Here is a 22,226-nt window from a genome sequence, read left to right on the forward strand (position 1 = left end):
TTCAAGATTTTTTTAACCCACTTATTTTTTATCCTTCCACTTTTTTTTTCTCTTCTTCTATAGATAACAGCAGTTATCAAGAAAATTCACTTGGGCACGAGACTGATTTGCTAAAAGACTTGAATGAACTGTTATTTGATCCTCCTAGCAATACAGTTTTTCCGACCACAAATCCATTTTGGAACGGTTTGTCAGGATCAAACCCATTTTTAGATGAGATTGCCAAAACAAGTGATGGTAAGATAGCAAACGCAACATCTGAGTTAAAGGAGGAGCCACTGTTTAAAAATCCAAGCATTGCAGAGTCCATTAGCTCTTCAACTGATGAATTGGACATTGACCACCTGATCTATATTGGAAAACCTTTTGCAAAGCAGCATGGAAGGTGGAAAAGTGCTTCTGATATTTTGGATTTTTCAAACAAAGAAGTAGTTCCTCAGAATAATCGTCCAGTGAGCCAATTTATGGTTCCAAATTTGGAATCATTTCAAAATGACAGAGAAGCCTACAAAATGGCATGGTTGAGCCATAGGCAACTAACTAGATCCTGCCTTGATTTGGATATGATAAGCCAAAATCCTGGCTGGGGGCAGACACAGGCTATTGAAACGCACATTGTCTGTAAGATGGACCATAAAGGGGGATCACTTCAGTTGCCTGAATCGGATGTAAGTGTCCATATACCTGAAGGTCATGTTCTACCAGGTGAAATCCAGGAAGTGGCTATAAAGTCCTTGCTTGATCCACCTCAGGCGCTTAATAATGACCTTTGTACAACCATTGGTCCATTACTAGAGCTAAAACTGAGCAATTTCAAGACCAATTATTTTATTTCTTTGGAAATGAAGGTGTCAGCTGAAGTGAAAACTGATCCTATGAGTCAAGTTATGACTGAAACTGTGTGCCTTTGCAGTGATAGTAAAGAGGGCCCTTTTGAGAGAGTGCACAACATTTATATATATAAAGATGTTATGCAAGTAAAGCTGGAAAATTTGAGTCCTTGTATGTATATTATAGCAGCAGTTGAAGCTAAAACCATTCAGCCTCCAGCATTGATGGTATGGGACTATCTTAACAAAATGATTACTATTGGAGTTTACGGACCCAAACACATTCATCCAGTTTTTACTGCAGTTTGCACAATATTTGGTCACAATCAAGTCCCACAGAAACTTACAGATGTTAAGAAAAGCAATAAAAATTTGCCGCCAGTCGTTCTTCAACTTTGGGGAAAGCATCAATTTCAGTTAGGTAGGCCACAAGATCTTGAAATTTCAATTTTTCCCACTGACTCAAAGTATGAGGTACAGGAAGCTGATCAGAACAAGCAAATTAAAAGAACTTTGTTGAAAATGGGTAGAACAGTTCGACAGCAATTTTCTTTGTCCATGTGCAAATCTGGAGAAGTTAATTCGTTTCAACTTGAGATTCAGATTACAGGAGCCAGCCAGGATGTAATAACACAATTCAGTGTCCAGACACCCATGCCAACACCCAAGTCAAATGTGAAAAGACATATCTGGAGAGGGAAGGAGCCACTAACAGCCATGCCTTCATGTGAAACATCACCTATCAAGTATCCCATGTTTAAAGAGAGACAAATAAATATTCTTAAATATGGAGTAGCACTGAAATCTGTGCTAAGGCAACCAAAGATTGAATACTTATTGGAATATTTTAAAGGTGACACTATTGCATTTCTTGGGATGGACAAAGTCAAAGTAATGGGTCAAACAAGGATTAAAGAGTGGTATGTTGGTTTCTTACGAGGAAAGATTGGCCTTGTGCACTGCAAAAATGTGAAGGTGATTTCTAAGGAACAGGTCATAGACTTTTCAGATGCAAAGGTTACAACCAAGATACTGCTCTATCAAATTATTATTCCTATGAAGAAATTGACTTACATGTATTCATCCATCCGTACAATCATCGCAGAGAATATTTCCAGTTGGAAGCCATTTGCTGAAGTGCTTGGATACATTGATCTCTCACTGGATGAAATTTGTAGGAGACCTGTTGAGAATGAATCGGAAAGAGTTGCATGTGTACTAGAGAAGCTGAAAGAAGACTGCCACACTAGTGACAACAAGATAAAAAGAAAATTTCTGTATGAAATTGTTCTGGTAAGTAGTTCTGGTAAGGCTGTTACTTCAGTGCAGCACGGAGGTTATATTATATTACATTAATGCTGTTGTCCTTTAGATGTAACTTTAAACGGAGACCTCATCTGTTTGTTCAATGGTTCAGGTGATGTTAGAGATCCTATGGTGTGGCATTTTCCTAATTTCTTCAACATTTTTCCCAAAGCAAATTCACCAAAAATATTATTTGATCATTAATATCATTACTGTTTGTGGGACATTGCTGTGTGGAAGATGGCAGCTGCATTCACCCACATAACAGTGCCTACATTTCAAAGCAATTGGTTCCATGTGAAATGCTTTGAGAAATGTGAGGGAGTGCTATTCAATGCAAATCTGCTTTCTTTTGTCTTGATGGAATGTAAAATACCATGACTTGAGTAAGTTGGTCAGATTTACACTATAGGCCTGAATGTTTTTCCAATTTTATGTAATTTATTGCGGAGCATTACTTGTAATCTGTACACTTACTGCATTTTTGTTGGCTGAGTAAATAAGAAATAGGAAAGGTCTAAGGATAGATTCTTGGGGAACTCCAGAGGTAATGGTGTGGGAGCGGGAAGTGACGTGAAGCTTTTTGTAAGTCAAGTTTGGAACTGGTGTAACTAGGCCAAATAATTTAGCTTAATAATTTAGCTTAAGGTAAGAATTGGCATTTTGTCTACGTGTGACTATCCACATCTTTTTAGAGGAAGAGCAGGGTAAATAGGAAATTAAGAAAAATCAGAATACCTATACCACCTATGTCAGCTTCTCCTTTGCCAAAGTGCAAGAAACATTATTCATGGGTCTGAGTAAAGCACGTACATATCTACTAATGTTACATCCACAAGAACAATTAGTCATGTTTATTGGTCATAAATAATGGTTATTTTTCTCTTGTTACACTAGAAACAGCTGAACTTAAGTTTTCCCTGTGTGCTTAGTCAAAATTTCATGTGATGGTGATGTAAACAGTTTGAACTTTATTATGTGCTAAATGACTATTATATAGACCTTTTTCATCAAACCTGTGCACTGTTTTTCATCCTGTGACATTGGGCCCAAGTTTCGGGCCGTTCCACACTCGAAAGTGCGCCTAAAACATACTTACAGATTCTCCGGCTCATTGCAGGTCCTCTGGAGCTGGGCGCGGCACAGCAAGAGCTGTGGGGGCGGAGCCAGGTCCCTGCGCTGAAAACAGTGCCGGGACCTCTGCACAGGCGCGCTACAGTGGGCGCGCATGTGCAGTAGCTCCAGGCGCCCAAAACTGTGTGGGAGGGGCCTGAAGCACACAGCCCCTAGCCCTGGCCGAATGGGCTCATTGGGGCGGCGTGGATCAGGCTGCACCTCCCACGCCCAGCTCCTGCTTCCTCCCTTCAGCTGGCTCTCTAAAACTCCCCACCCCACCCCCGACTTCGCTCCCCCCCCCCCCCAGGACCCGACCCCCGGCCACCTATCTTTAACTCCGGCGCTGGGGGCGGGCCCTGCCCGAAGTCTTGGGCCCGGCCGGGCCGGGCCCGTTCAGCCTCCTCCCCCTCACTCCCCCTTTGCTCCTCCCCCTTTGCTCCTCCCCCTTTGCTCCTCCACCCCCTCCCCTCCTCCCTCTTTCCTCTTTCCTCCTCCCCTCGCTGTCAGAAACACAGACACTGACAGACAGAGACACACTGGTGGGGGGGCTGTCCCAGCACGCTGTTGGAGGGCTCCCGGCGCTGCAGTCGGTAAGTATTTTTATTTATTTTTTTTTTTTTTTTTTATTGATTTATTGGTTTATTTATTGATGTATTTATCAATTATTATTGATGATGGCTCTTTATTTGTAAAACTGAAGTGTTTAATGTTTGTAAACTTCCCTTTAAATCCCCCCCACCCCCCATTCCCTACGCCTGATTTGTAACCTACGCCTGATTTTCTAAGTGTAGGCAAGGTTTTTCTGAGCGTACAAAAATCTACACTGACTCCATTCTAAGTTAGTTTGGAGTAAGTTTCACTGCCTAAACTTTCAAAACAGGCGTAAGTGGCCGGACATGCCCCCTTTTGGAAAAAAAAGTCTGTTCCAAACTGAAACTGTTCTAACTGACTAGAACTGGAGCAAACTAAATGCCGAGAATTGCAATTTCTAAGATACTCCATTCTAAACCAGTTGCTCCAAAAAAACAAGAGCAACTCAGGCCGAAACTTGGCCCCATTGTACTGGTGGTGGGGAAATGCCCTCTATATTCCTGTTCTGGTACGAGTACTGCTGTGGAATCTGGCTTGAATGATAGAATCATAGAATGTTACAGCATAGAAGGAGGCCATTCACCCCATCGAGTCTGTGCAGGCTCTCTGCAAGACCACTTCAGCTAGTCCCACTCCCCCACCTTTTCCCTGTAGTCCTGCAATTTTTTTTCCTTCAGGTACTTATCCAATTCCTTTTTGAAAGCCACAATTGAATCCGCCTCCACCATCCTTTCAGGCAGCGAAATCCAGATCTTAACCTCTTGCTGCGTAAAAAAGATTTAGTTCATGTTGCCTTTTGGTTCTTAAGCCAATCACCTTAAATCTGTGTCCTCTGGTTCTGCCAGTTGACTGTATGGCGGTGGGATCAGGTGCAATCTCTAATGAATATGTATCTTGGTGTGTATCTCAAACAGTTCCCATGGAGGGCTGAATCTTTGAGTTATATATCCAGATATATATGGCCAAACTCTTATCAGGAACATGCTGCTATTCTGAGTTCCAATGCCAGGCTCTTGAGCCACCTACCGTGGCCTCCTGTGGTCAGCATCTGTCTCAGGAGAGATCACTATACAACCTTAAGATCTGAGAAATATTCACTCATAGTTTACTGTAATTTCTCTTCGCGTGTCCTGACCGCAAGGCTCCTTTGGAGAGTACACCTTGTGAACAATGTTCCCTTTAAACTGTGTGGCTGTAGGTAAAACCGTGTATGTGCAGTATATTGAATGGGCCACATAGCCCCTTAAAGGGGCCAAGCACCCCCAAAAAAGCCTCAGCATTTTCACGCAATACCCCAGGTTGCTTTGTCATTGGATCGGTGAGATGTCTGTTGACATTCCTTCCACAGTGTACTTTACTGTAGTACAGTTGCTTGTTGGTTCAGCAGATTATATATGTCAGAGAAGGAAATAATCATTTCGAAGATAGATCCTGCAATGTTTACCAGCCTCTTGTCTATCATAATGTAGATGGTATTAACAACACTCTGGATATCTTGGTGCTCCAACAGACTTGCTCTGAAGGTCTTTCTACAGCAACTTGCATTTATATAGCACCTTTAATGTTGTAAAATGTCCCAAGGTGCTTCAAGGGAACGTGATCAGATAAAATTTGACATCAAGTCACATAGAGATATTAGGACAAGTGACCAAAAGCTTGCTCAAAGAGGCATATTTTAAGCAGTGACTTGAGAGGAGAGAGCAGTGGAGATGTTTAGGGAGGAAATTCTGGAGCTTAGGGCTTATGGAGCTGAAGGCATGGCCGCCAGTGGAGGAGCGAAGGAAATTGGGGATATGCAAGAGGTCAGAATTGGATGAGTGCAGATATCTGAGGAGGTTAGAGAATGGCCCGGAAGTTGTAATGGGTAATAATGTTCACTGTTTTACCCCTTTGGAACTGATCGCAACTTCAGGATCTAGCGCATCCTAACGTATTCATTCCTTCACTGCTCTGACACTGACCCCACCCGCACCCCCCCATTGTTGGCAATCAGGGAAACTGACACATTTCGGCTTTTCCATGGTAATATCGTTGTTAAATACCCCATTAAAAGTTAGACCCTTTTGGATTAGGTGGAACATAAGAACATAAGAAATAGGAACAGGAGTAGGCCATTTGGCCCCTCGAGCCTGCTCCACCATTCAATAAGATCATGGCTGATCTGATCTTTGGCTCAACTCCACTTCCCTGCCTGTTCCCCATAACCCTTGACTCCCTTATCTTTCAAAAATCTGTCTATGTCCATCTTAAATATACTCAATGACCCAGCCTCCACTGCTCTCTAGGGTAGAGGATTCCAAAGTTTCATGACCCTCTGAGAGAAGAACTGGGGTTTTAAGTGTATTGACTGCTAAACAAATGTTATGGCCCTGAAAAACTGATTCCAATTTTATGGAGTATCAAACTTAGTCATTTTAATCATTAAGCAACTTAAAAATATATTTATATATTTTTAAAATTATTTTTCAAAAAAAGTTTGTTTATCTTTATTTCAGGCTTACCTTTTGAGAGCCCCAATCTTTGTTTTGCTTGCTAAGATTTTTAAAAAATCAGAATAAAAGGAGCTTTTCCACTTCCTGGTTCCCTGTCTGAAAATTCTGCATTGTGATTGGCTGCTTATAAAGCTTGTTGTCACAGCAGATCACGTATGGCATTCCCATTAAACTACGCTGATTTCAACTGCACGTCGGAGAAGCCGAATTTCTCACCACAAAGATCTCAAGACGCCTTTGCTTCGCTGCTGGTGGCAAATTATGGGCCATTAATTTCCATTTCTATCGCTGCTTCAGTTTCGGCCTTGGGTTTACTGGTGAGCACCCAACCAATGTTTTGTCAATGTTCCAATGCAGGTGAATGACTGACATGTAGGAGTGTAGGTGTCTCTAAACCTGTGTTAGTGCCTGTCTTTGTAGTGGTGGTTGTGTACATGGCTTCTAGTGCAGTTTGCGGTTTGTTAGTGATCTGTTGAGTTCTTCTGTCGAGAGAAATTGCAGGTGCTAGTATGAAAAGGGAAAGAAAATGTACCTTAAATGATGAGATTTTAAATAGATTAAGGACCCTGGTGTGTATGTACACAAAATGTTAAGGTGCAGCATAGATGCACCAGAAAGTTAACTGAAATGAAGAGGATGTTGCAGCTGTGAAGAGAGATTTGAGAAATTAGACTTTTTTTCATTAGAGTTGAGCAGATTATTGGTGACCTAATCTTCAAGATTTAGAATAATAATAGTTTGTTTTCATTGGTCATCACAAAGAATCAAAGTGAAATTTAGAAAAATAATTCTTCAGAGTGGATTTCTCATTTGTGAATTTGTGTGTCTCAAACCATTTTTGAAGCAGAATCCACTAATTATTCTAATAGGAAATTGTTTGAATAAGTGGAATACTAAAGTGTATAAGAAGTGAGCAAGAGAAATGGGATTCAGGCCAGGAGAAAAATAGCAGGACAGACATAATGGGCTAAGTGGCTTGTTTCTGTGTTGTAAAATTCTACATGTAGGTATTAAAAGCCAATGCTTCACACTAATATTCAAGATTGCTTGCTTTATATGTTTTAAAAATTGTTCTAGATTAAGCTCAAGTGATTTAAGATATAATGGGTAACTCAACATGGGAAGGAATATATTTACTGGGCTCATCAGATATCCAATTTTATGCCCAATCAAACCTACAGGCTTTGAAGGCCAAATAAGTTATACACTGCTTTTGGCTCCATTAGAGCTTTGAATTACTCTGCCTAGCCTTATCATTGAAGGTAAACTTTCTTTAGTGGCTGTCTTTAAATCACAAAACATTTTTTCACACCAGACAGGTTCTTTGAGAGATGCAGCAGGCATGTTGGTTTTATTTTGAAATTTGGATTGAGGGCTGTACTCCCTGTGCCAAAGATCTCCAGTGTTCCTTATATCAGTAAAATGCTCCTTTCTTGTTTTTGTAGGCACAGATTGCAAGTATCCTATTGTGCATGTTTGGATTATAGAATGGGTTATGTGTTTTGGGGTCAAGCAACTCGTTTCCTGCAGGTTGAGGTGGGAAGATCTGATTGCTGCAGCTGAGCTCTGATTGGAAGGCTATAATTTCTGGATGGTGCGAACCAGTGATGCTGCCTACATTCTAATATATTCATAAACTCTGGATTCTTTGTGTACAGTTTAACAGATGACACCAATTTTGTCATGGCAAAAAGGGAAAACCATGTATTTAAAAAAATTTAGCTTTTTATTTGAAGCTTTCTGCATATGTTTCCTTAAGCTTTGTGCCATAAGGGGCGTGGTCGGAAAATGTGACCAAAAAAAACAAAATCAGAGATTTGCGCTTGACATGCCCTGAGGGAACATAGTAACCTGTATTCCTCAACAATGACCTTGACAGGATTACGTGGAGCTGAAAAGGGCAATCTGTCCTGAAGTGAATATAGATCACAAATTTTAAAATGTTGAAACTCGAGGCAAAAATTGTGTTTTAAAAGCATTCTCATCTTTTAATGAGTTCAATGATATCACTGGAGTGATATTTAACTCTTTTTGGAGTTCACCTGCAAAACATAAAACATTAAACGGTGCCACCCGACCTGGGTGACACTCCAGACATTTACAAGGCCCTTTTTTTTTTTTTCCCCCCTTTTTTTTTGTGTTTTTCTTTTTTTTTTTTTTTTTTGGGCACTAAAATCACAATTTTCCCCAGTGCCCCCTATAAAAGGGAAGGGGGACACTAAAAGCACCGGCAATTAAAACAAATTAAACTTAAAAACGTAAAATCAAATTAAAATTTGGTTGCCGGGCGTGATGATGCACTCCAGTCCCTCCGGTGCCCACCTCTCGCGGAAGGCCGCGAGCGTACCGGTGGACACCGCGTGCTCCATCTCCAAGGACACCCTGGACCGGATGTAAGAGCGGAAGAGAGGCAGGCAGTCAGGTTGAACGACCCCCTCGACCACCCGCTGCCTGGACCGGCTGATGGCACCCTTGGCCGTGCCCAGGAGCAGTCCTACGAGGAGGCCTTCGGACCTACCCGCTCCCCTCCGCACAGGGTGCCCAAAGATCAGGAGAGTGGGATTGAAGTGCAGCCAGAATTTCAGGAGCAGCCCCTTCAAATAATGGAACAGGGGCTGCAACCTCGTGCACTCAATAAAAACATGGAACACGGACTCCTCCAGACCGCAGAAATTGCAGGCGGCCTGGGAGTCCGTGAACCGGCTTAAAAATTTGTTGCACGGCACTGCTCCGTGCACCACCCTCCAGGCCAAGTCACCGATGAATAGTGGGAGGACCCCTGCGTAGAGTGCCCTCCATCGGGGACCCCCGCCTCCTCCGGACGGCAAGATGGTACGCCATGGCGTGTCCGGACGGCCGGCGAGGATGGCAAAGTTGAGGGTGTGCAGGAGCAGCCCGTACAGGAAACCCCTCCGCGCGGAACTGAAAGGCACGGAGGGGATTTCCCCGAGGCGGCTCAAGTTGTGAGGCGCCGGCCCCCGAGGGAGGTTCCGGGGTTTGGCGCCGATGAGGAATTCCGTCCGGACGGGGGTCAGTTCGGACGGGATCTAGGAGTGATATTTATCTTCTATCTCTCACAATCAGCTGTATTATATTTGGAATCTATCTTGCACTGAAAATTGGACAAAGGACATTCTTAATTAGCAATTTAGGGCAGTTGATAACTCCAGATTTGTCAATGTTTCACTGATGTCCCACTTATCCAACCACTGGCAGGTGGAAGTGAGGTGTTCAATAGAAAAACTTGTAACTGAAATATGAAAATATTTGTGTGATTAATTGCACTTATTGTTCTTGGTAATTCAAGATAGGCTTGTCCATTTCCTCACCTCATTCTCTGAAGTTTCTTACTCTTGTTGGGGTAGAAATCTACAGCACCTTACCTTGGTGAATGTTTATGTATAAACCTGGAACAATCGTGGCAGTAAGGTATTCAACAAGGGACCCATTAGATCTATCCTTGTCTATAAATGTAATTTTTTTAAATTTGCCCCTCCTGAAACTTTTCAGTTTAGATGGGACCTAAGGAATATTTTGGCCATATTTAGACTCATAGATACACTCATAGAAAATAAGAGCAGTAGTAGGCCATTTGGCCCTTCGAGTCTGCACCACCATTCAATATGAGCATAGAAACATAGAAAATAGGTGTAGAAGTAGGCCATTCAGCCCTTCGAGCCTGTACCACCATTCAATAAGATCATGGCTGATCATTCTCAGTATCCCTTTCCTGCTTTCTCTCCATACCCCTTGATCCCCTTAGCCTTAAGGGCCATATCTAACTCCCTCTTGAATATATCCAATGAACTGGCATCAACAACTCTCAGTAGGAGGGAATTCCACAGGTTAACAACACTCTGGGTGAAGAGGTTTCTCCTCATCTCAGTCCGAAATGGCTTACCCCTTATCCTTAGACTGTGCCCCATGGTTCTGGACTTCCCCAACATTGGGAACATTCTTCCTGCATCTAACCTGTTTAAACCCGTCAGAATTTTAAATCTTTCTATGAAATCCCCTCTCATTCTTCTGAACTCCAGTGAATACAAGCCCAGTTGATCCAGTCTTTCTTGATATGTCAGTCCCGCCATCCCGGGAATCAGTCTGGTGAACCTTCGCTGCGCTCCCTCAATAGCAAGAACATCCTTCCTCAAGTTAGGAGACCAAAACTGTACACAATACTCCAGGTATGGCCTCACCAAGGCCCTGTACAACTGTTGTAACACCTCCCTGCCCCTGTACTCAAATCCCCTCGCTATGAAGGCCAATATGCCATTTGCTTTCTTAACCGCCTGCTGTACCTGCATGCCAACCTTCAATGACTGATGTAACATGACACACAGGTCTCGTTGCACCTCCCCTTTTCCTAATCTGTCACCATTCAGATAATAGCCTGTCTCTCTGTTTTTACCACCAAAGTGGATAACCTCACATTTATCCACATTATACTTCATCTGCCATGCATTTGCCCACTCACCTAACCTATCCAAGTCACTCTGCAGCCTCATAGCATCCTCCTTGCAGCTCACACTGCCACCCAACTTAGTGTCATCTGCAAATTTGGAGATACTACATTTAATCCTCTCGTCTAAATCATTAATGTACAATGTAAACAGCTGGTGCCCCAGCACAGAACCTTGCGGTACCCGACTAGTCACTGCCTGCCATTCTGAAAAGTACCCATTTACTCCTACTCTTTGCTTCCTGTCTGCCAACCAGTTCTCAATCGACGTCAGCACACTAGCCCCAATCCCATGTGCTTTAACTTTGCACACTAATCTCTTGTGTGGGACCTTGTCGAAAGCCTTCTGAAAGTCCAAATACACCACATCAACTGGTTCTCCCTTGTCCACTCGACTGGAAACATCCTCAAAAAATTCTAGAAGATTTGTCAAGCATGATTTCCCTTTCACAAATCCATGCTGACTTGGACCTATCATGTCACCTCTTTCCAAATGCGCTGCTATGACATCCTTAATAATTGATTCCATCATTTTATCCACTACCGATGTCAGGCTGACCAGTCTATAATTCTGTTTTGTGTCTCCCTCGTTTTTTAAAAAGTGGGGTTACATTGGCTACCCTCCACTCCATTGGAACTGATCCAGAGTCGATGGAATGTTGGAAAATGACTCAATGCATCCGCTATTTCCAAGGCCACCTCCTTAAGTACTCTGGGATGCAGACCATCAGGCCCTGGGGATTTATCGGCCTTGAATCCCATCAATTTCCCCAACACAATTTCCTGGCTAATAAGGACTTCCCTCAGTTCCTCCTTCTTACTAGACCCTCTGACCCCTTTTATATCCGGAAGGTTGTTTGTGTCCTCCTTAGTGAATACCGAACCAAAGTACTTGTTCAATTGATCTGCCATTTCTTTGTTCCCATTTATGACTTCCCCTGATTCTGACTGCAGGGGACCTATGTTTGTCTTTGCTAACCTTTTTCTCTTTACATATCTATAGAAGCTTTTGCAGTCCATTTTAATGTTCCATGCAAGCTTCCTCTCGTACTCTCTTTTCCCTGCCCATATCAAACCCTTTGTCCTCCTTTGCTGAGTTCTAATTTTCTCCCAGTCCCCGGGTTCGCTGCTATTTCTGGCCAATTTGTATGCCACTTCCTTGGCTTTAATACTATCCCTGATTTCCCTTGATAGCCACGGTTGAGCCACTTTCCCTTTTTTATTTTTACGCCAGACAGGGATGTACAATTGTTGTAGTTCATCCATGCTGTCTCTAAATGTCTGCCATTGCCCATCCACTGTCAACCCTTTAAGTATCATTCGCCAATCTATCCTAGCCAATTCACGCCTCATACCTTCAAGGTCACCTTTCTTTAAGTTCTGGACCATGGTCTCTGAATTAACTGTTTAATTCTCCATCCTAATGAAGAATTCCACCATATTATGGTCACTCTTCCCCAAGGGGCCTCGCACAACGAGATTCCTAATTAATCCTCTCTCATTACACAACACCCAGTCTAAGATGGCCTCCCCCCTAGTTGGTTCCTCAACATATTGGTCTAGAAAACCATCCCTTATGCACTCCAGGAAATCCTCCTCCACCGTATTGTTTCTGGTTTGGTTAGCCCAATCTGTATGCATATTAAAGTCGCCCATGATAACTGCTGCACCTTTATTGCATGCACCCCTAATTTCCTGTTTGATGCCCTCCCCAACATCACTGCTACTGTTTGGAGGTCTGTACACAACTCCCACTAGCGTCTTCTGCCCCTTGGTATTCCGTAGCTCCACCCATACCGATTCCACATCATCCAAGCTAATGTCTTTCCTTACAATTGCATTAATTTGCTCTTTAACCAGCAACGCCACCCCGCCTCCTTTTCCTTTCTGTCTATCCTTCCTAAATGTTGAATACCCTTGGATGTTGAGTTCTCAGCCTTGGTCAACCTGGAGCCATGTCTCCATGATGCCAACCACATCGTAGCCATTAACTGCTGTCTGCACAGTTAATTAGTCCACCTTATTCCGAATACTTCTCGCATTGAGGCACAGAGCCTTTAAGCTTGCCTTTTTAACACACTTGGACCCTTTAGAATTTTGCTGCAAAGTTGCCCTTTTTGTTTTTTGCCTTGGGTTTCTCTGCTCTCCACTTTTACTCATCTCCTTTCTGTCTTTTGCTTCTGTCTCCATTTTGTTTCCCTCGGTCTCCCTGCATTGGTTCCCATACCCCTGCCATATTCGTTTAACTCCTCCCCAACAGCACCAGCAAACACTCCTCCTAGGACGTTGGTTCCAGTCCTGCCTAGGTGCAGACCGTCCGGTTCGTACAGGTCCCACCTCCCCCAGAACCGGTTCCAATGCCACAGGAATTTGAATCCCTCCCTACTGCACCACTGCTCAAGCTACGTATTCATCTGAGCTATCCTGCGATTCCTAATCTGAATAGCACGTGGCACTGGCAGCAATCCCGAGATTACTACTTTTGAGGTCCTACTTTTTAATTTAGCTCCTTGCTCCTTAAACTCATCTCATAGGACCTCATCCCGTTTTTTTACCAATTTTTACCGTTGGTACCAATGTGCACCATGACAACTCGTTGTTCACCCTCCCTTTTCAGAATGTTCTGCACCCGCTCCGAGACATCCTTGACCCTTGCACCAGGGAGGCAACACAGCTTCCTGGAGTCTCGGTTGCAGCCGCAGAAACGCCTATCTATTCCCCTTGCAATTGAATCCCCAATCACTATTGCTCTCCCACTCTTTTTCCTGCCCTCCTGTGCACCAGAGCCAGCCATGGTGCCATGAACTTGGCTGCTGCTGCTCCCCCCTGATGAGTTATCCCCCTCAACAGTACTCAAAGCGGTGTATCTGTTTAGCAGGGGGATGACTGCAGGGGATCCCTGCACTACCTTCCTTGCACTGCCCTTCCTGTTGGTCTTCCATTTCCTATCTGGCTGTGGACCCTTTACCTGCGGTAAGACCAACTCACTAAACGTGCTATTCACGTCATTCTCAGCATCGTGGATGCTCCAGAGTGAATCCACCTTCAGATCCAATTCCGCAACGTGGTCCGTTAGGAGCTGGAGGTGGATACACTTCCCGCACATGTTGTCGTCCGGGACACCAGAAGTGTCCCTGACTTCCCACATAGTACAGGAGGAGCATATCACGTGTCCGAGCTCTCCTGCCATGACTTACCCCTTAGATTAACTTAAATTGACAACAACAATGCTAAAGGTTACTTCCTGACATAGAAGAGAAAAAATAAAAACTACTTGCAAATCACCAGCCAATCACTTGCCCCCTCGGCTGTGATGTCACCTTTCAATTTCTTTCTTCTTTTTTGCCTTCCCCCTGTCGCTGCACAAGCTGAGCTCTCCGATCCCCAGAACTCCCACCTCTTGCCGACTCGCTGCGCTCCTGGTCTCACTGGCCTTTTGTAGGCCTCTCCGATCCCCAGAACTCTCGCCGACTCGCTGCGCTCCCGGTCTCACTGGCCTTTTGTAGGCCACTCCGATCCCCAGAACTCCTGCCTCTCGCCGACTCGCTGCGCTCCCGGTCTCCCTGGCCCTTTGTAGGCCTCTCCGATCCCCGGAACTCCCGCCTCTCGTCAGTCCTGCCATCCCAGGAATCAGTCTGGTGAACCTTCGCTGCACTCCCTCAATAGCAAGAACGTCCTTCCTCAGATTAGGAGACCAAAACTGAACACACTATTCCAGGTGAGGCCTCACCAAGGCCCTGTACAACTGCAGTAAGACCTCCCTGCTCCTATACTCAAATCCCCTCGCTATGAAGGCCTACATACCATTTGCTGCCTTCACTGCCTGCTGTACCTGTATGCCACCTTTCAATGACTGATGAACCCCCATGACACCCAGGTCTCGTTGTACCTCCCTTTTGCATAATCTGCCGCCATTCAGATAATAATCTGTCTTCGCGTTTTTGCCCCCAAAGTGGATAACTTCGCACTTATCCACATTATACTGCATCTGCCATGCATTTGCCCACTCACCTAACCTGTCCAAGTCACCCTGCAGCTTCCTAGCATCCCCCACACAGCTCACACTGCTACCCAGTTTAGTGTCATCTGCAAACTTGGAGATATTACACTCAATTCCTTCATCCAAATCATTGATGCATATTGCAAAGAGCTGGGGTCCCAGCACTGAGCCCTGCGGCACTCCACTAGTCACTGCCTGCCATTCTGAAAAGGACCCGTTTATCCCAACTTTCTGCTTCCTATATTCCAACCAGTTCCCTATCCACGTCAGTATATTACCCCTAATATCATGTGCTTTGATTTTGCACACCAATCTCTTGTGTGGGATCTTGTCAAAAGCCTTTTGAAAGTCCAAATACAACACATCCACTGGTTCTCCCTTGTCCACTCTACTGGTTACATCCTCAAAAAATTCCAGCAGATTTGTCCCCTTCATCAATCCATGCTGACTTGGACCGATCCTGTCACTGCTTTCCAAATGCGCTGCTATTTCATCCTTAATAATTGATTCCAACATTTTCCCCACCACTGATGTCAGGCAATTACCAGCTTGCTTTCTCTCTCCCTCACTTTTTAAAAAGTAGTGTTACATTAGCTACCCTCCAGTCCATAGGAACTGATCCAGAGTCGATAGACTGTTGGAAAATGATCACCAATGCATCCACTATTTCTAGGGCCACTTCCTTAAGTACTCTGGGATGCAGACTATCAGGCCCCGGGGATTTATCAGCCTTCAATCCCATCAATTTCCCTTACCCAATTTCCCACCATTAAGGATATCCTTCAGTTCCTCCTTCTCACTCGACCCTCAGTCCCTTAGTACTTCCAGAAGGTTATTTGTGTCTTCCGTCATGAAGACAGAACCAAAGCATTTGTTTAATTGGTCTGCCATTTCTTTGTTCCCTATTATAATTTCACCTGAATCCGACTGCAACAGATCTATGTTTGTCTTCACTCATCCTTTTCTCTTCACATACCTATAGAAGCTTTTGCAGTCAGTTTTTATGTTCCCGGCAAGCTTCTTCTCGTACTCTATTTTCCCCCTCTTAATTAAACGCTTTGTCCTCTGCTGAATTCTAAATTTCTCCCAGTCCTCAGGTTGGCTGATCCTCCATCTCAACACCATATTCCTGCTTTTTCCCCATACCCCTGAATGTCTTTCGTTTCTAGAAATCTATCTATCTCCCTCTTAAATATATTCAGTGACTTGGCCTCCAAAGCCTTCTGTGGTAGAGAATTCCACAGGTTCACCACCTTCTGAGTGAAAACATTTTCCTCATCTCGGTCCTAAATTTCCTACCCCATATCCTGAGACTGTGACCCCTTGTTCTAGACTTCCCAGCCAGGGGAAACATCCTCCCGTATCCAGTCTATCCAACCTAGTCAGAATTTTATATGTTTCAATGAGATCCCCTCTCATTCTTCTAATCTCTAGTGAATACAGGCCTAGCCGACCCAATCTCTTCTTATACAACAGTCCTGCCATCCCAGGAATCAGTCTGGTGAACTTTCGCCGCACTCCCTCTATGGCAAGTCTATCCTTTCTTCAGTAAGGAGAACAAAACTGCACACAATACTCCAGGTGCGGTATAACTGTAGTAAGACATCCTTGCTCCTATACTCTTATCCTCTTGCAATGAAGGCCAACATACCATTTGCCTTTCTAACTGCTTGCTGCAACTGCATGTTTGCTTTCAATGACTAATGTACAAAAACACCCACGTCCCTCTATACATCAACACTTCGCAAGCCATCATCATTTAAATAATACTTTGTCCTTATGTTTTTCCTACCAAAGTGGATAACTTCACATTTATCCACGTTATACTGCATCTGCCATGTGTTGGCCACTCACTCACTCAACCTATCTAAATAGCCTTGCAGTGTCTTTGCATCCACCTCACAACTCGCAATCCCACCTAGTTTTGTGTCGTCAGCAAACTTGGAAGTATTCCATTTGATTCTCTCATCCAAATCATTTTTTTATATATATATATTATATGTGAATAGCTGGAGCCCAAGCACTGACTGATCCTTGTGGTAGCCCACTAGTCACTGCCCGCCACCCTGAAAAAGACCCATTTATTCTTGCTCTCTGTTTCATGTCAGTTAATCAATTTTCAATCCATGCCAATACATTACCCCCAATCTTATGTGCTCTAATTTTGCAAAAATAACCTCTTAATTGGGACTTTATCAAATGCCTTCTGAAAATCCAAATACACCACATCCACTGGTTCTCTCTTATCTATTCTAACAGTTACATCCTCAAACAATTTCAGTAGGTTTGCTAAACATGATTTTCCTTTCATAAATCCATGTTGACTTTGTTTAATCCCATTGATATTATCTAAGTGTGCAGCTTTCACATCCTTTATAATAGACTCCAGCATTTTTCCTACTACTGATAGGCTAACTGGTCTGCAGTTCCCTGTTTTCTCTCTCCCTCTTTTCTTAAATAGTGGGGTTACATTTGCCACCTTCCAATCTGCAGGAACTGTTCCATAATCCTATAAAATTTTAGAAGATAACAACCAATGCTATTTTAGTACTCTGGGATGCAGATCATCAGGCTCTGGGGATTTATCAGCCTTCAGTCTCATTAGTTTCTGCAGTACTATTTTCTTACTAATAATCATTTCCTTTAATTCCTCTTGCTCACTAGACCCTTGGTTCCCTAGAATTTCTGGGATGTTATTTGTGTCCGTTTCCGTGAAGGCAGAACCGAAGTATTTGTTTACTTGTTCTGCCATTTCCTTGTTCCCCATTACAAATTCTCCTGTTTCTGTCTGTAAAGGACCTACATTTGTCTTCACTAATCTTTTTCTTTTTACGTACTTGTAGAAACTTTTGCAGTCAGTTTTATTTTCCTTGCAAGTTTACTCTCATACCCTATTTTTCCCCTCTTAATCAATCACTTGGTCCTAAATACAGATTTAGGGTCCCTGATATTTATTGGGGCGAGATTTGCAAGTGGGGGCAGGAGTTCTGGTTGGGAAACCCAGAATTTCCAATTCCCACAGCGTGCGCAGTTTTTCTTTTTAACAGGATCTACGCCTGGACGCCAGCCTGATGGATAGGCTTGGCTCCCTGTTGGGCATGGAATGCTCTGAGTCCGCAGCCCAGGAGCAGGTATGTTTCCTGCTGCTCGGGGTAAAGATCGTGAGGATGGTTATGATGTGGCGGAGAGGCGGGAGATCGAGGATCAATTTCGGGAGGCCTATAAAGGCCAGGTGGAGTTTGTGAGGCAGTCGGAGTGGTGGGAGATCGAGGAGCAACGTCATGAGGCCTAGAAAGGCCAGCGGGGAGTTCGTGAGGCAGTCGGAGAGGCGGGAGATCAAGGAGCAACGTCGAGAGGCCTATAAAGGCCAGCCAGTGTAGCTGCAGCAGGGTGAGAAGGCAAAAAAGAAGTAGAAAGAAATCAAAAGGTAACGTCACAGCCAAGGGGGGGTAAGTGATTGGCTGGTGATTTGGTAAGTAGTTTTTCTTTTTTCTTTATCAGTAAGGAACATTTAGCATTGTTGTTGCCAAATTAAGTTAATCGAAGGGTTAAGTCATGGCAGTAGAGCTCGGACATGTGTTATGCTCCTCCTGTACTATGTGGGAAGTCACGGACGCTTCTGGTGTCCCTGACGACTATGTGTGCAGGAAGTGCATCTGCCTGCAGCTCCTGACGGACCGCGTTGCGGCACTGAGGCTGCGGGTGGATTTACTCTGGAGCATCCACGATGTTGACAATAACGTGAATAGCACGTTTAGTGAGTTGGTCTTACCGCAGCTAAAAGTTACATAGCCAGATAGGGAATGGGTGACCAACAGGAAGAGCAGTGCAAGGAAGATAGTGCAGGGGTCCCCTGCGGTCATCCCCCTGCACAACACATACACCACTTTGCGTACTGTTGAGGGGGATGACTCATCAGGGGAGGGCAGCAGCAGCCAGGTTCATGGCACCGTGGGTGGCTCTGCTGCACAGGAGGGCAGGAAAAAGAGTGGGAGAGCGATAGTGATAGGGGATTCAATTGTGAGGGGTATAGATAGATGTTTCTGCGGCCACAACCAAGACTCCAGGATGGTATGTTGCCTCCCTGATGCAAGGGTTAAGGATGTTTTGGAGCGGGTGCAGGGCATTCTGAAAAGGGAGGGTGACAGCCAGTTGTCGTGGTGCATATAGGTACCAACGATATAGGTAAAAAACGGGATGAGGTCCTACGAGACGAATTTAGGGAACGAGGAGCTAAATTTAAAAAGTAGGACCTCAAAAGTAGTAATCCCAGGATTGCTACCAGTGCCACGTGCTTGTCAGAGGAGGAATCACAGGATAGCTCAGATGAATACGTAGCTTGAGGGGTGGTGCAGAAGGGAGGGATTCAAATTCCTGGGACATTGGAATCGGTTCTGGGGGAGGAGGGACCATTACAAACCAGACGTTCTGCACCTGGGCAGGACCAGAACCAATGTCCTAGGGGGAGTATTTGCTAGTGCTGTTGGGGAGGAGTTAAACTAATATGGCAGGGGGATGGGAACCTAAGCAGGGAGACAGAGGGAAATAAAATGGAGGCAGAGGCAAAAGATAGGAAGAAGAAAAGTAAAAGTGGAGGGCAGAGAAACCTAAGGCAAAAAGGGCCACATTACAGCAAAATTCTAAAGGGGCAAAGTGTGTTAGAAAGACAAGCTTGACGGCTCTGTGCCTCAATGCGAGGAGTATTCGGGATAAGGTGGACGAATTAACTGCACAGATAGCACTTAATGGGTATGATGTAATTGCATCACGGAGACATGGCTCCAGGGTGACCAAGGCTGGGAACTCAACATCCAGGGGTATTCAACATTTAGGAGGATAGGCAGAAAGGAAAAGGAGGCGGGATGGCATTGCTGGTTAAAGAGGAAATTAATGCAACAGTAAGACAGGACATTAGCTTGGGTGATGTGGAATCGGTGTGGGCAGAGCTACAGAATACCAAAGGGCAGAAAACGCTAGTGGGAGTTGTGCACAGACCACCAAACAGTAGTAGTGAGGTTGGGGACAGCATCAAACAAGAAATTAGGGATGCATGCAATAAAGGTACAGCAGTTATCATGCGTGACTTTAATCTACATATTGTTTGGGCTAACCAAACTGGTAGCAATGCGATGGAGCAGGATTTCCTGGAGTGTATTAGGGATGGTTTTCTCGACCAATACATCGAGGAACCAACTAGGGAGGTGGCCATCCTTGACTGGGTGATGTGTAACGAGAAAGAACTAATTAGCAATCTTGTTGTGCGAGGCCCCTTGGGGAAGAGTTACCATAACATGGTAGAATTCTTTATTAAGGTGGAGAGTGACATAGTTCATTCAGAAACTAGGGTCCTGAACTTAAGGAAAGGTAACTTTGATGGTTTGAGGTGTGAATTGGCTAGAATAGACTGGCAAATGATACTTAAAGGGTTGACGGTGGATAGACAATGGCAAACATTTAAAGATCACATGGATGAACTTCAGCAATTATACATCCCTGTCTGGAGTAAAAATAAAATGGGGAAAATGGCTCAACCGTGGCTAACAAGGGAAATTAAGGATAGTGTTAAATCCAAGGAAGAAGCATATAAATTGGCCAGATAAAGCAGCAATCCTGAGGACTGGGAGAAATTTAGAATTCAGTAGAGGAGGACAAAGGGTTTAATTAAGAGGGGGAAAATAGAGTATGAGAAGAAGCTTGCCGGGAACATAAAAACTGACTGCAAAAGTATCTATAGATATGTGAAGAGAAAAAGATTAGTGAAGACAAACGTAGGTCCCTTGCAGTCGGATTCAGGTGAATTTATAATGGGGAACAAAGAAATGGCAGACCAATTGAACAAACACTTTGGTTCTGTCTTCACAAAGGAAGACGCAAATAAACTTCCGGAAGTACTAAGGGACCGAGGGTCTAGTGAGAAGGAGGAACTGAAGGATATCCTTATTAGGCAGGAAATTGTGTTAAGGAAATTGATGGGATTGAAGGCCCCGGGGCCTGATAGTCTGCATCCCAGAGTACTTAAAGAAGTGGCCCTAGAAATATTGGATGCATTGGTGATCATTTTCCAACTGTCTATCGACTCGGGATCAGTTCCTATGGACTGGAGGATAGCTAATGTAACACCATTTAAAAAAAAAAAAAGGGGGGGGGGGGAAAGAAGAGAGAAAGCGGGTAATTATAGACCGGTTTGCCTGACATCAGTGGTGGGGAAAATGTTGGAATCAATTATTACGGATGAAATAGTAGCGCATTTGGAAAGCAGTGATAGGATCGGTCCAAGTCAGCATGGATTTATGAAAGGGAAATCATGCTTGACAAATCTTCTGGAATTTTTTGAGGATGTAACTAGCAGAACCAGTGGATGTGGTGTATTTGGACTTTCAAAAGGCTTTTGACAAGGTCCCACACAAGAGATTGGTGTGCAAAATCAAAGCACATGGTATTGGGGGTAATGTACTGACGTGGATAGAGAACTGGTTGGCAGACAGGAAGCAGAGAGTCGGGATAAATGAGTCCTTTTCAGAATGACAGGCAGTGACTAGTGGAGTGCTGTAGGGCTCAGTGCTGGGACCCCAGCTCTTTACAATATACATCAGTGATTTAGATGAAGGAATTGAGTGTAATATCTCCAAGTTTGCAGATGACACTAAACTGGGTGGTGGTGTGAGCTGTGAAGGGGACGTTAAGAGGCTGCAGGGTGACTTGGACAGGTTAGGTGAGTGGGTAAATGCATGGCAGATGCAGTATAATGTGGATAAATATGAGGTTATCCACTTTGGGGGCAAAAACGCGAAGACAGAATATTATCTGAATGGCGGCAGATTAGGAAAAGGGGAGGTGCAACGAGACCTGGATGTCATGGTACATCAGTCATTGAAAGTTGGCATACAGGTACAGCAGGCGGTGAAGAAGGCCTTTAGTTATCCTCTTCCCCACAAGTGGAGACATTCTATATCCACTCTCTCAAAACCTTTCAGAATTTTAAAGACCTCTATTAGATCACACCTCGGCCTTTTTTCAACAATCTTTTTCTTGCTACTCTTCGTTGATTCAGTGTGTGTGGTCGTGGTACTCTATGATATTCTTGATCTTGAACTCTCTTGAGGAGATCTCTGTATAATAGGCTTATTCTTTGTTGTGCTAACCTGTAAACAATTTTCGTACTCTGTTGTTTTGTAGGGACTGCTAAAGCTTGATAGCCAAGGAATAGTGGTTCGTCTTGTTCAAGATGTTGTTATGCTCTCAGCTGCTGTGGAGCTCGGCGTTCGTTGGAGAGAGTTGACAGAAAAACTATCCAAACTCACAAAACAGCAAATGGATGCATATGAAGCGCCTCACAGAACTAAAGGTGGCGATGTTAGTCAGGAGGTGGGTTGCTGCTTTGACTATTTGGCAGTGTAGATTGTGCAGCTATTCAACATTGATTTTTTAAAATG

At 44.1% G+C, this 22,226-nt stretch overlaps 1 protein-coding gene across 2 annotated transcripts in view; it reads left to right on the forward strand.

Annotated features, from left to right (window-relative positions):
• Nucleotides 1–22,226, forward strand: part of macc1 (MET transcriptional regulator MACC1) — a 68,068-nt gene that overhangs the window by 41,303 nt on the left and 4,539 nt on the right. For both annotated transcript variants that reach the window (XM_070880991.1, XM_070880992.1), the window contains exons 3-4: nucleotides 64–2,123; nucleotides 21,970–22,158. In XM_070880991.1, coding sequence (XP_070737092.1) covers nucleotides 64–2,123; nucleotides 21,970–22,158 — 2,249 coding nt within the window. The remainder of the gene's footprint in view (nucleotides 1–63; nucleotides 2,124–21,969; nucleotides 22,159–22,226) is intronic.

Source organism: Pristiophorus japonicus, chromosome 5 (genome assembly GCF_044704955.1).
Source record: "Pristiophorus japonicus isolate sPriJap1 chromosome 5, sPriJap1.hap1, whole genome shotgun sequence".
In the NCBI taxonomy this organism is placed as follows: Eukaryota; Metazoa; Chordata; class Chondrichthyes; family Pristiophoridae; genus Pristiophorus; species Pristiophorus japonicus.